This window comes from Hirundo rustica, chromosome 14, assembly GCF_015227805.2.
Source record: "Hirundo rustica isolate bHirRus1 chromosome 14, bHirRus1.pri.v3, whole genome shotgun sequence".
NCBI classification, from domain to species: domain Eukaryota; kingdom Metazoa; phylum Chordata; class Aves; order Passeriformes; family Hirundinidae; genus Hirundo; species Hirundo rustica.
Window position 1 is genome coordinate 12,169,790 of NC_053463.1, and position 14,317 is coordinate 12,184,106.

A 14,317-nucleotide genomic window follows, 5' to 3' on the forward strand; every position below is an offset into this window, starting at 1 on the left:
TGTCAGTCTTGCCTCGAAAACAACATATTTTCTAGTCTTAGGGAAATTATTTAGCTGAACTGTGCAATACATACAACCTGCAATTATCTTATTTTCTTAATACAAAAGTAAATACTGAATGTAAGTCCAAGGTGGAACTGTGTTTTTGTTACTGTATGTCTTTGCAACTATCTTGCACAGAGGTGCTGCAGAGGCAGTACCTAAAGCTTAGCTGGTAGAATTTATTGCCATTTATGCTGACATTGTGAGCTTACAGAGATTTCATAATTCCTAGGAAACTATATACAAAAAATGCACATTAAGTCCAAGGAAAGAAGTTGCTAGCTGTTGTCTGTTAATGTCATCTTCGTGTATTTGCAGGATTACTTGTTCCTCTGATGACTGAGGATGAGGATTAGTTTCAGGTGTTTTAATTAAGAGAGCACTTGGTATTCAGCCTGGAGTGTTGAAAGACATTTTGATAAAGTAGTTGCTAGAAGTATTTAATACTGGAGTTCTCTCCTTGTGGAGAAAAAAAGGTATTCTTGTTTGAAATATGTAAATGGAGTAAAAAAAATGTGGAGGAATCAGATATTTGTCTGAATGTTAGTGGAAGGTTCCACAAAACTCAAAACATAAAAATGGAGATACTGAGTTAAGGTAATTTTCTTTTGACTGAAGGTACAAATATGCCAAGAGAAGCCAAGAATGGCAAGTGTTAAGGATTTGTGTCAACATCAAGGACTGGGCTTTTAGGGTTGCTATATCCTTGTTTTATGCAGCTGGCATGAGCATGCTTATACTGACAGAAGAAAAAGGAAACTCCAGCAACAAATTCTGCTAGCCTTACAGCAAAGGGTGATCCTTGAACTTTAAAACATTGATAAGTCATGTAGAGCAGGGTGGGGAGAGAAGCAAAGGGTGAAGTCAAGGGGAACTTGAGGACTTTTTGTTGATTTCAGTCTAGGAGGCTTTTTCACTTTCATGCACTGTGAAATGAAGTATTAAAAATGGAAGCCTTGACATTTGTAGCTAAACCGACATTAGTATTCACTGCAGAAATCCATTACTTTTATATTGTGGAAGATTTTTTTTAATTGAAAAATCCATGATTGAACACAAAGTTATTCATCTTGCTGTATTGTAGCAAGAGCTGGGCTGTGCTTAGTTGAAATGAAGATCTCTTAGAATTCTCAACCTGCCTGACCTAATTAGAGCCCTCCTCCTGTTTGCCGTAAAAGACAAAGTGTGTAAGATCAGTGCCAGTGCTTTGAATGGATCTCGCACACACAATGGCTCTGCTTGCTCATGCTGGCTGTTATGAGGTAAAAATTTAAGCTCATACTGAGCTGCTTAAATGGAACCACTGTGACCAGACCAAAAGCTTAACAGGATCCAGAGCCACACGTGATGTAGGGCTTGGATTTGTGTTTTGGTTTCAAAGGTCAGCAGAGCCAGTGCTGCTCTCAGTCCATGTGCTCTCCGCAGGCACAGCAGACAAAGGGACAAGTGCACAGTTGAACTGCAATGATTTCCTAGGCTGGTAATTCCCTCTGTGGTTTGGCAGTGCCTGAAATGCTGCTGGAAATGGAGCAGGTAAGGCCCTGGATATTTGCATTCATAGGTTGCAACCACACTTTGGTAACAAGATCAAGGGGGAAAAGAGAGGGAGACTTAATTATGCTTTAGTCTCTGTGAATTACAGTCTGAAATGTTAATTTAATGAGTGGTCCATTTAGTCACCCAGGGATGCATAATGCTTAAGTGGCTGTGATCTAGACAACAATAAAATTTTCATTGTAAAATCACAGTGTTTCACAAAGTGGATGTAACAATAATGAAGAAATTTAAAGTATAGGTAGGACACTATTATTATGGAACACAGATTCTGACTCAAGGTAAATATTTGAGGAAAAAAAAATGTAATGAAGATAAAAAACCCTGCATATAACTTAACTTACTCTGGTGACAAAGATGGTAAGATGTTTTACAGGCCGATTGATGATTGTAGCTTGAGATCTTGGTGTTCATGCTTTTGCTATTTTCCTCTTGCTCTGATCCCAGAAGAAATTTTTATTTCCCTATCATGGTTTCTGTTAAAATGCACAGGGAGTTCTTTCAAGCTGTCTGTGTTGGGAGAAGATGAAGTGACATCAGGTGTACTGGGAGTTCTTACCTCCATGCTTCTAAGCAGTTCGGTATTTCTCTGTAGATTCTATTTCTTGATTTCAAGTTATGAATTAAAGATATGTTGAAGAAGAATTCTAAGGTTAATGGAAGGGAATTAAATGTCAATAGTTTTTTACAGGGGAAAAAGGACATCTGTATTCATGAAAGCAGAAACTGGCTGAAGTGGTTTTTTATGTGTATACACATTTTTATCCTTAAAATATTAGTTATTTGTCAAAAAAAAAAAGTAATTTACCATATTCTATAAAATTTTAGTATGATTTTTATTAATTTTTGATAGACTTTTCTTGTTTTCTTCCCTACTACCAATTAAAACTATTTTAATCAAGTCAAGTTGAAATAAATTCATTGGCATAGATACATGTGTGAAAGTAACTACAGTGAGTTTTGGCCAGCAGTTTTTATGCATCTACTTACGTTCTCTTTCTAACAAAATGCTTGGCACAGTCTCTGCCTTGGTGGGTCAGAAATGGTACAGTAAATATAGAGTATTGTGTTACCTTCAAAACTTGTATTGAAATCAGGTCTGTCACCTTTGTAAGCATGTAATGATACATATGAGACTGTTAGCAGTCATTGCTCTCAAAAACAACCACCCTTTCTCCGTGAGATTTACCAGTTGCTTTTCCATCTAACTCTGGATAAAGGCAAATTGAAAATGCTTATTTTTCTCTGTTCTAAAAAGAGGAATTAAGTAATTTATAGGGACTACATGCTAGAGCTCTAAGCAGGATACTATGATATTTTGATCTGATTCTAAAGTTCCCCGTTTCTACAAATGAGAAATCACACCCCAAAGTTCACAGTTTCACCAGGCGCAGTGCGGTGAAATGTTACACGTGCTTAGTGCAGTAACTTTTATTGCTGTTTAACCGGTGCCAAGAGGGGCGGGCCGTGCGGGCGGTGCCGCGCAGCACAGGCCGCTGTCCGCGCTGAGGGGGGAGCGGCTCGAGCCTCTCGCGATGTTTGCGCGCGCGGGGCGGGGCTGTCTGTGGGCGCCGACAGCGCCGCCCGGCACGTGCGGGCCCGCCCCGTCCCTTTAAACACCCGCCCTGGCCCCGCCCCCTCCGCCGCGCCCCGGCCAATGAGCGCGCGGCGGCGGGCGGCGCGTGCGTGGGGCGCGCGGCGCGGCGAGGGCGCCCCCTGCGGCGCGGCGCTCAGCACGGGCGCGGAGCCTCCCTGGCGCAGCGCCGGGCCCCGCCATGGTGGGCCGGGAGAAGGAGCTCAGGATCCGCTTCGCGCCGGGACGCTGCGAGCTCGTGGAGGTCAGGCCGGCGGGGCGGCCGCGCCGGTTTGCAGCGCGGGGCCGGGCGGGCGGGCCGGGAGCGCTGACCGGTTCGCGGCGGGGCCGGGCCCGGGGGGCCGCGGGTACCTGCGAACCGCAGCCGGGAGCGGCCGCGGGCCTCGCGGGTTGGCTCCTTTGGTATCCGCACGGCCTCGCCGGAATGGCCACGGGGACGCGGCGCCGCTCTCGGCGAGCCCGTGGCACAGGGAAGGGCTCGGCGGTGGAGAACGCGTGCGGTGATTGCACGTAGGATTCCTCTGGCAGGCGCGTCCCTGCCTGCTGGCCCGGGCGGGGTCGGTGGTGCCCCACAGGGTACGTGAGCTGCCGCGGCGAGGAGGGTTGGGCGCGTAGGGAAAGGCAAACAACTTCTGGCAGCACCAACGTAGGTTCACCTGTCATTCCGAGCCTTTGGAAAGCCGCAGGCTTTGCCTTTTGCGTTCCGTGGCTGCAGGGCATGTCAGAGCTCAGAGAGCTCAGTCCCACGTTCCCTGCCCTGTAGCGACTTGGATCTCACCGTCTTATGTTGTAAATCTGTTACACCAGTAGCTTCCGGATTTTAATGGCTGTGCCTTAAAATTAGTGACTTGAGTTCATCACGATTTTCTAAATAAAAATATGAGGCTTGAAAAGCTTTATTAAAAAAAAAAACAAAAAACAAACAAACAAACAAACAAAAAAAAAAAAACCAAACAAAAAAAAAGCTTTAAAAGTACTTGTTTCTGGTTTTCAACGTGAAATGCATCATGTTTTGTTCTTTTTATAGATTATACGGTTATGTTATATTTTGGTAGTATCTACAAATAGATCTAGTGTCTCATAAATGCTAATTTTTAATCTGATAATGCTGTGACTTGTTTATTTTTATGTGAATGAGACTTCTAAACACAATACTTCTTTGTTATTCTTGGTTAAAATTGACATTTTAATAATAATAAATATAATAATAAATAATAGTAAAGGTAATAATAAATGGGATGGTTCATTATAAACCTCAAAATTGCATGTTTCAGCAGTATTAATAGACCTTAGAAATGCTGCTGCAGCTCAGTGATGTCCTATGAAGGAACGAGGCATCAAACAGGGAAAGAGTTCTTCTGTTCAGGTTTTCTATCACCAGAATGTTAAAACTCCTGTCAAGAAGAGGTTCAAACTGGTAATTAATTGGTGTTGGATTTATGAGAAATATATATTATTTGTCTTACCCCTTCTGAAACAAGTGACTGGAATCAATTAATCTTGCAGACAACAGCAGTAGCATGCAAGCTGTGCTTGGTGAAAGCTCTGTTTGTGTCCAGTTCAAGCTGTGCTGCTGATGGAACAACTTCTTTATCATATGGAAAATAAACAAACTTAGATGCATGAGGCTTTAGAACATCAGATTTTGCAAATGACACTTGGTTTTGTGTTGGTCACTTCCTACTTACTGAAGATATTCAGTGATGTTTTTAGAGAACTTTTTGACTCTGTTCTGCAGCAAGTGTTGGATATTTATTAGCAGGCACCTCTGGCAGTGCAAGCCCTGATCATAGGTGCTGTGACACTCTGTGCAGACTTTGCTAAGTGAAGAAGTACAGAAGAAAATAGTACTTGCATGTTCTTGCTCATGCTGTTCAGAGAAGCCTGGGTAGCCTTAAAAATGGTAAATCAGGTTGTGTTTTCAGGTAAAATTTAAGGATGAAAGTAACTTTTTGAAACATCACTTGCTGTAGTCTTGTCATTTTCAGGCAACTGTCCACATGTAGATTATTAATTTTCATCCAGTACTAATGGGAGTAAGTCATCCTTCATCTGGAGAGTTAGAGTTGAGAAAAATGCATGCACTGTGCAGGGAACTTGAAACAATTGTTTTGGGGTAGGCTGTTTCCATCGTGCCCCTCTGCATATACCCTTATGGAACAAGAGCTTTGTAACTTCATGGGTGAAAGACAGTAATTTGGAAGTGATTGCTGTGTCTTCCAGAGCTGCAATCAAAAAAGTAGCAATCTGGTACAATGCTTAGAAATTACTGGGCTATTGACATTGCAGAGCAGAAAGCATTCTGTGATGTACAGAATTACAGTAATTTGTCACAAATTGTCCTTTTGTGTAAAGTGGTCAGGAAATCCAAGATTTGTGGGTTCTGCGCACCCAAAGTTTTTTTGCATAGGCATGCTAAAGTTATGCTTTCATCTTTGTTTTAAGCAGGCAGGTTTTTTGGGTTTATTCGTGGCAGATACAGAAGGAAAGCATTAAAGGAAAATAAAGATTGCAGAGGCAGACATCAATCTTGTGTTTGCTGTCTTGAAAACTTGGTGTTCTAGTGAGAGGTGGGACAAAGTTTGCATGTGCTGATGTTCACAGCTGTCCCAAGTACCAAAATGTGCAGGAGCTGAAGTACAGCTTTAATCTGTTATATAGATTGATATGTTGGTTTTACTTACTGTTACACTTTTGTGTTGAATAACAATGAATTACTCTTCCATTTAATAATAAAATTCAAGTTTTTAATTACTACAGTAAGTTATATTGTATTGCTGCAGCTTTTAACAGGCACAGTCTATCCGGAATTATTTGTTGTGGGATTTGGACCCTAAATGTTACATCTTTTAGGTCTATTTTCTAAGTAAGTTATTTCCCTCCTTTCAGATTGCACAAAGTTACTAGCTTTTGAATGAACTTAAAATTCTGTCTTCACTAGTGGTTTGGATCGTTGTAGAACTAAATGAGCTTCTCACTGAAGTTTTATTTTCATTACCTTTGAATATATGTTTAAATAGTTGACTGGCTGCAGTATTGGTCCTTCCAGATGTTTGTGTTCCATGAAACACTCCAAAAGACTCAGGAGAAGCTTTTTTAAATACAGTAGCCTCTGACTGTACATACTTTTAAAGAAAAAAAAAAAAAAAAACAGTAAAAAATTACAGTAGAAATAAAACTTTTCCTGTTGTGATTTCCCTAGGAAGATGTTGACATTCCCAGTAGGCGAGTTTTGATCACTGGTGCTACGGGACTTCTTGGCAGAGCTGTGTTTAAAGAATTCAACGAAAATAATTGGAACGCAGTTGGTTGTGGATACAGGAGAGCTCAGCCCAGATTTGAACAGATCAATCTTCTGGACTCCATTGCAGTTCATGACATTATCCATGATTTTCAGGTAAGTTTCTGGAGTATAAAATGGATGGGAGGGGTACTTTATGTGTCCAGTAGTTAGCTGATAGTGCTGCAGAGTTCTGGGGCATGAGTGGGGCTGGTGCTTTGGCAGAGCTCTGACAGAGGTGCGGCTGCGTGTTCTGCCCCACGCAGAACATCATTTATTTATATCATTTATTAATGATAAATGTTTTTCATGTCTTGAAACAGCATAGTTTTATTGTAAAAAGATACTAAGGAAAAGGTGTTCCTCAGAATGCTGTAATTAAAAAATGACAATGCTATTTTCATTACTTAGTTTTGCCTGAGGGGTGTCATTGCTAGAGTTAGGGGGCAACTGCCATCTCTTGACATGTTGGTTGTTTAAAATTAGTCTTTAATTTCCAGCCTCATGTTATAGTGCACTGTGCTGCTGAGAGAAGGCCAGATGTTGTAGAAAGTCAACCAGATGCTGCTTCTCAGCTCAATGTGGCTGCTTCAGCAAACTTAGCAAAAGAGGCAGGTAAGGAGATCATCTCATAGATTTGGTGTCTTGTTAAAATCTTACATCTGTTCATACAGGGACATCAGTACAAACAGTACAAGTGTAATGTCACTTCTGCCATCAATCAACCTGTTTTCCATAAGAGTAGTGTGCACAACTCTGAAGGATCAGGGAACAAAGCAGCAGGAATGAATGTGCATGGAAGATGAGATTCTTGGGAGGATTTAAGGGTCTGTTGGGATTTCAAAGAAGGCATGAATAAATATAAATTATCTATAAACATTTTCTTTCTAGCTGGAGTTGGAGCATTTCTGATCTACATTAGTACAGACTATGTATTTGATGGAACAAGCCCTCCATATAAAGAAACTGATGTACCAAATCCCCTGAATTTATATGGTAAAACCAAATTGGAGGGTGAAAAGGCAGTTCTGGAAAACAATGAAGGTAAGATACTCAACCATTTTTAATACAGGCTTTCTATTTTTACTCAGTTATATATTAGCTTAGTAGGCTCTTAGTTCAATGATGAAGTTACAAAACCATGGAAACGTGTTTCAGAGAAGAATGTGATTCGGAATTGGTCTCCTTGCTCATGAGCAATCCCTCTTGCCTATATCTTGACTAAAGCTTTTATTTCTTACCTGTTCCAGTCTTCATTCATGGGATTTGTCCCTCCCTGATAGACATTGATAAACCTTTGTCTATTATGAATCTGCTGTTCCTAAGGAAAGATGAAATACTGCATTCCATATGTAGCTGCAGTTATTTATGGAGATGCATTGCAAGTATTGTCAAAGTATGTTTACTTAAAGGGAAAACCAGACTTGTGATTCAGTAACAGTACAGCTCAAATCAACATGGAGCCTTGTTACTCTTCGTATATATGCCAGCAGTCCACCCATTTTGGTTTTATTCACCTGCACACATCAGATTCCTGCTTGTAATGCTTCCTAAAGGGTTAATAACATATTTATCATATTAAACAACAAGATTTTAAAATTTTGTTTATGTCTTTTCTTTAACAAAAATTTGGCATACAAAATATGCAAACATAAATTTTAAAATTCTACTTAAGGGAAAAGAACATGTTCCCTTTAATTTACGATTTATTTCTTGTATGAAAGAGATATTTGCGTGTTTCTAGTTAGTGCACTGTCAGTGTCCAGTCACAGATTTAAAGGAAAGATTCACTTGTATTTTATCAAAAAATCTGAAGAAAATAATCTCAGTACACATGCAGAAGAGGCTTCTGATAAGTCAGTTTAATACTCACACTGTGGTTCTGTGCTTCCCAGCCAGAGAACCAAGCTACTGATAATTAGTGTGATGGTCTTCCAGTAAGTAAATAGATGCTGTGTAGGATGGAATTTGCATTACTAGTAAGAAAGAAACTTTGTAAAAAAAAATACTTTGATAAGAAAAGTCTCATTTAAGTAAAAATAAATTTAAATGACCAGTTATTTACTCCACCTCTAGATTAAGTACCATCTCCAAATTTGACTGTGATGCTGTTTGCTCCCTCTTCTAGAATGGTAATGGCGATAAGACTTTACCAAATCCAAGTATGTGTGGGTATTTTGCTACACCCAGCTCAACACTGCAGTTTGGTTTTGTAACCTTTAGGAGCAGGATCTGTCAGGCAGCAGTGGTATTAGCAGGAGGAGTGTTGGGGTGGTGCTGAGTAAAGAGTTTGAAAATATGAGTTCTCTTGATTCATACAAATACAAGTTCATACAAATACAAGTATTTCCCATGTTCTGGTGTTCCAACCACTAACTTGCTGATGTGGCATAGGTAGAATTCCACTGTGTGAAGGACTGCCCTGCCCATTTCTGTTGTAAAATGCAAAAATCTCCAGTAAGTGGGTTTAACGTTTTTTTAAAAAGATACTTTACTTTGGTCAGAAGGGGATACATGCTTATAAATATATATATGTATATAGTCATGCTTATAAAACTACAAAGTGTCAAAAGATCCTCAGAGCTGTTAGTCATGATGCTGATCCTCTCCACGTCCCAGAGAGCTGAGAACGAAAGGAAGGCAATTGTCTTCTCAAAGAATTAATATTTTTAATGCAGTGAAAAAAGAGTTATTTCAACCAGTATTTAAAGAGAGGAAGAACATCTGCTCAGTGACCAAATAACTGCTTCTAGAGCAGCAGGAAATCAGTGTCACGTTGGGTTTTCTATTTGTTTTCCTTGTCTAAGTACTTATTATGGTTTACTTTTCTGTGAGAATAATTTCTGTGTTAGCTTTTTCTGTTTGTCTCTCCAATAGCTATAGCATTGTCCTCCAAATATATTAAGAATGGTGATGTTTTGATGACTTCAGCTTCTAATTTCAGATTCAATTTTTTTGTTTTCTCTTTCAGCAAAACTATTACTTTTAAGTAATTTGTCATAGCCTTGGATTTCTCCTCAGAGGCTTTTTGAGTCTTCATGACAGACATAGACTAGTGTGATGTATTCCATCATGAAATATGCTTCTCTTTGCATTTTGTTAATTCCTCAAATCACTGGAATCTAACATTATTTACTAATGTGTTCTGTGAACCTATTCCTTATTTGTCAAGCTTTTCATTTATTTCAAGGTTCATGTCTTTTTTCTGGGAAATAGTATACTCCTTTATACAGGAGGCTTCTGCATGATGGATGAAAAATCTTTGTAATTGATGCCTGAATATGATGACTTGTGATTGGTGGGAAATTTTCTCCTTGCCCTTACGCAGTGAGGATGGGGAATGCTGGAGTAGCTGCACAGAGTAGACAGGGTTTTTAATTTTTTAATTTTTGTTCTAACCCACCAGGCATCTTTATGCAATTAATGGAAGCTTGTTAACTTTCTGAAAATCAATGGCAAAAATGAAAATAAATCATAATATAATAATGTCTATAATCTTAGTGTTTATAAACTGTTTTGATATAATTTAAAATTATATTCTGTGAGCCAGCATACTACTTGCATTTTATTTGTGATTTGTAGATGCTTAATATGATCAGCATATTTCTTAACACTTCCACTTTTCAGATTGTGCTGCAGCATTTGTCCCCACCCATAATCTAAAATATTTTTTCTTTTAGAAACTGCAGTACTTAGGATTCCTGTCTTGTATGGAGAGGTGGAAAGACTGGAGGAAAGTGCTGTGACGGTTATGTTTGATAAAGTGCAGTTCAGTAATAAATCTGCCAACATGGACCACTGGCAGCAGAGATTTCCTACCAATGTCAAGGATGTAGCAGCTGTTTGCAGGCAACTAGCAGAGAAGAGAATGCTGGTAAGAATGGCAAGAAATGAGCTTCTGCAAGGTGAAAACAGTGTGAGTTCTCAGCTCTGCTTCTGAACAACTGAGAACTGCACATCACCTGGATTATTTGCATTTCTGGAATGTTGGGTGGGAGGAAAGAACTGGCTGTAATACAGAATCTTTGCATGACCATGAGGGTATTGTGGTCTTTGAAACAAAAGTGGTTGAAGGGACGGAACCTTCTGAAAATTGTCTTGTGTCTCTGGTACAGAGGAGAGAATTAGAAATGCCAAACTTATTCTGATATGCCTTTTACAAATTGCTAGTTTGAACTGAAAAAACCCCATGTTGTTGAATGCAATTCTCAAAGATGCCCTTGTTTATTGTATTAACAACACTGAAGTGGCAAAAAAAAGCCACTGGACTGAATTACTTCCTTGTATTTGTTCATCACAGCACCTTCAGATTACCATGTTTGCAAGGTAACAGAACCAAACAGCAAACAGGCACCTTTATTTTTTCACACAGTAACTTTGAAAACTTGGACTGTGGGCATGGTGCAGTTGGTTTGACTGGACTTGTACAGGATTGCAGTTTAACATTCAGAATGTGTGTGATGCCTTTTGCCTTTGTTTTTGAGTAAGTGAACATCACAGAACAGCTGAGTTCCTCTTCCCCAGCTCTTTGACCCTGCTTGTTTGGTGGGCAGCTCTTTTCCCTCCTGATCATTCTACAGGACACAAGCTGTTCGTGAAGTCAGGTCAGATAGAAGTAACACCAGTTTCCTGTCTCAGTCCCTGGTCAGGTGTTCTCTGAAAGGGTACAGATGTTTCTAGAATACCACTGAGGTGCTGTAAGATGCCTTTTGAGATAGGGTCTTGCTGGATGCTAATTTTGCACAGTTCTTGCACAGGAATTAGCCTGAGGGCCAGCTGGCTGCTTCCTTTCATCTGTGTTTCCTCTTTCTTCTCTAGGACTCATCAATAAAAGGAACCTTTCACTGGTCTGGCAATGAACAGATGACTAAGTATGAGATGGCGTGTGCAATTGCAGATGCTTTCAACCTTCCCAGCAGCCACTTGAGACCAGTAAGTGATGTGTTGTTGGACCTGTAGGCAGACACAGGTGCCTGATCATTGCAAGTAGCTGTACAAGTGATCCTCTTCAGGATGGGCTGTGCATGTGCAGCACAGCAGCTCTGTTGCTGAGGGGCCTGGCTGGTATCAAGCTCAGGAGAACAACAGCTGCTTTGACCTGCTGAATTAGAAAATTACTCAGTCAGTTGCCAGTTTCCCAGTCTGTAGTGTAGTGGTATTTCTGCAGAACAGTTCCCCTTAGTCACAAGCAATTCTGTACTTTAATGTTACAGATTGATGGAACATTAACTTGAAGATAGGGCTCTGTAACAGCTGTGCAATGTCCAGATTTATTTCTGAATACATGCATTTAAGAACTACAATTTTTTTTCCTTTTCTTTAAACACCTGCCCTGCGGTTTTATTGCCACTCTTAAAGACATACTGATAATGTGGTGAGCATATGTCAAGAGGATTTTATCTATGTACAAAATAAATTATAAAGATTCAGAATTGTTGAACACTGGAACTGAAATGTGATTTGGAAGATGAAAGAAAAACAATGGAGAACACTTAGTCTTAATTTTTTTTGCCCAACTCTGTTTCTCCTCAAGTATATTGATCAAGAAGACATGGTTCCAATGACATTTTGGAACATTCCTTACCTTGTGACGATAATCACAGTGAAAATACAAACAAAATGTTGAAAAACACAAATAGTGGCAGTAAAAAGAGTGAGAAAGAATTGCCTTAAGACACTTCACATGGCCTGATAAGTTGAAATAAAGTTAAATATAAAACAAGCAAATAGCAAAAAAATTCAAACCAAAAAAATCCCTACAAAATAGTTGGAAGGGAGGAGGTGACCATACCTATATAGAAAGCTGTGAAGAATAAGTTCTAATGTACATGTACAAGTATTTCTCTGTTACTTCTGATAACTTATTGTTGTGGGTTTTTTTGTCTTCTGTTTCTGATTTTAGATTACTGATAGTCCAGTTGTGGGTGCTCTTCGTCCGAAGAATGCTCAACTGGACTGCTCCAAGTTAGAGATGCTGGGGATAGGTCAGAGAACTCCATTTCGAGCTGGGATCAGAGAATCACTTTGGCCTTTCCTTGTTGACAAAAGATGGAGACAGACGGTCTTCCATTAGTTTGTAACTTTTTTAGTAAAAGTATGGTATGTGGCACTTTTTTAAAAGAAAAAATAGTTTTGTATGAGTGTTCTTAAATTGTGAAATTTATGAGCTTTCATTTAATTGGGTAAACAAATGGTCTTGCACTAGTGAAACTTAGCCTAAAAAAAGTTCAGTGACAAAAACTGAGCCTATTTGATGTCATGGATTTTTCCTTCCATTTGTACCAGTCTAACTTAATATCTGTTCTTGGTGGATCGAGGTTCTTAGTAATGAGTACTGTGTAATGCTAAGAATGACTCAGATCACTCGCTGACTTACTTTTGGCTGAAATATGTTATTGATGCTTAAGGTCTCTGCCATTGTTGTATATACCATTTCTTTTCATTAAAAGACATGGTCAGTTACTTTCTCACCAAAAATCTGAGTTTTTTGTTTTTAATTTCTGAAGGTGACGTTCTTAGGGAGTTAAGCTGAAGTAGAAATCCTTAAGTGTTTGTTTTGCTTGAGCGCGGATCAAAATGTTTTTTAAAAAAGTGAAACTTTATTTTTGCAATTATCAAGTGTACTTTTTATGCTTGAAATATTTTCAGAATGTTCTGTAAATTGAATGCCTGCAGCTTTGTATTTGTACAGTAAGTTGTATGCATTTGTTGTTACAAAAGCTGGGGGAGGGTGGGGACAGGGGGCAACCAATAGTTTTGACCTGGGTATTTCTTGGGTGGGGGATTGGAGTTGAAGGATGGTGTTGTTTTTTTTTTTTAATTTTTACTGTGTGGTTGTTTGTTTTTTGTATGAAAGCACAAAATAACATCATCCTTCCCTTCCCTTCTTGGGGACAGCATTTGCAACTTGTTAAATTAATGGAAGATGTTTGTTAGTCAGTACGTGGGAGATGGAGAGGAAAGGTATTCAATAATTTGTAGCACTGCTGTGGCTTTAGCACAAATTGCCAGGCCTGGCACTGCTGCAGCTTGTTCTGGAACAGCAAAGTGTGTGTGGTGAGGGTTTGCAGCATTATAAAGATGCAGGAGTCTAATATAAGACAGTCTTTAAAGGTGGACTCAATAGCCAGGTAATTGGAGGAAGAACATTGTAAAGCTTTGCTTCCTTTTGAAGTTGTAGAATCAACAATATACATGTTCTGATATTTCTAGCAGAATATTAGTAAAGCTAGTAAAAGGTGCAGTTGGGTGTTCATTTATTTTTCTGAGACTGAAATGAAGGGGAAGAGAAAGATGTTCAGATTTAATTTTTTTCTAGTATGTGGGGGAGACATACAAAAATAGACCAGTTGAAGGTCTTTTAAGGGTCAGCTTCACGTTCAGTCATTTCATTTCAACTGGCATATGCTAAGCATTCATAATCCCAATTTGTTTTTAGGCTGAAGTCCTGATACACACATGGTAACCTATCTCCAAAATGACAATAAATATGTATTGCCAGCATGAGAAACAGTCGTTGGTTCTTTCTTTACCATCAGGATTTGTTTATCTGAATCATAAATGTTTGCAGTTCTTGAAATCTGTGTGCCTTTTCATTGTTGGGGTTTTGTTCCCTCTTTAATTCAGTAATTATTTCCAGGCATGGATTAGGTTGGATCAGTTTCTCTGTCAGTGTCACTGCCTTGAGGGTGTGATAAATGTACACTCAAAAGATAACAGAAGGTGTTGAAAATACGAGCCCTGAAACATCTTGGGCCTCAGGGCTGGGTCAGGAAGATTCTATTTTCCTTCCCCTTTGCAGTTTGACCAGGAAGGAAAAAAGGAAAAAAGCACCAAATGCTGCGCCC

At 39.4% G+C, this 14,317-nt stretch overlaps 1 protein-coding gene across 1 annotated transcript; it reads left to right on the forward strand.

Annotated features, from left to right (window-relative positions):
• The first annotated feature begins 3,310 nt into the window (after nucleotides 1–3,310).
• Nucleotides 3,311–13,980, forward strand: MAT2B (methionine adenosyltransferase 2 non-catalytic beta subunit). Its single transcript, XM_040078246.2, has 7 exons — nucleotides 3,311–3,434; nucleotides 6,393–6,587; nucleotides 6,971–7,085; nucleotides 7,362–7,514; nucleotides 10,151–10,344; nucleotides 11,289–11,402; nucleotides 12,373–13,980. Exons 1-7 carry the CDS (start codon nucleotides 3,372–3,374, stop codon nucleotides 12,541–12,543), a joined length of 1,005 nt encoding a protein of 334 aa, XP_039934180.1. The 5' UTR covers nucleotides 3,311–3,371; the 3' UTR covers nucleotides 12,544–13,980.
• The last annotated feature ends 337 nt before the right edge of the window (nucleotides 13,981–14,317 follow it).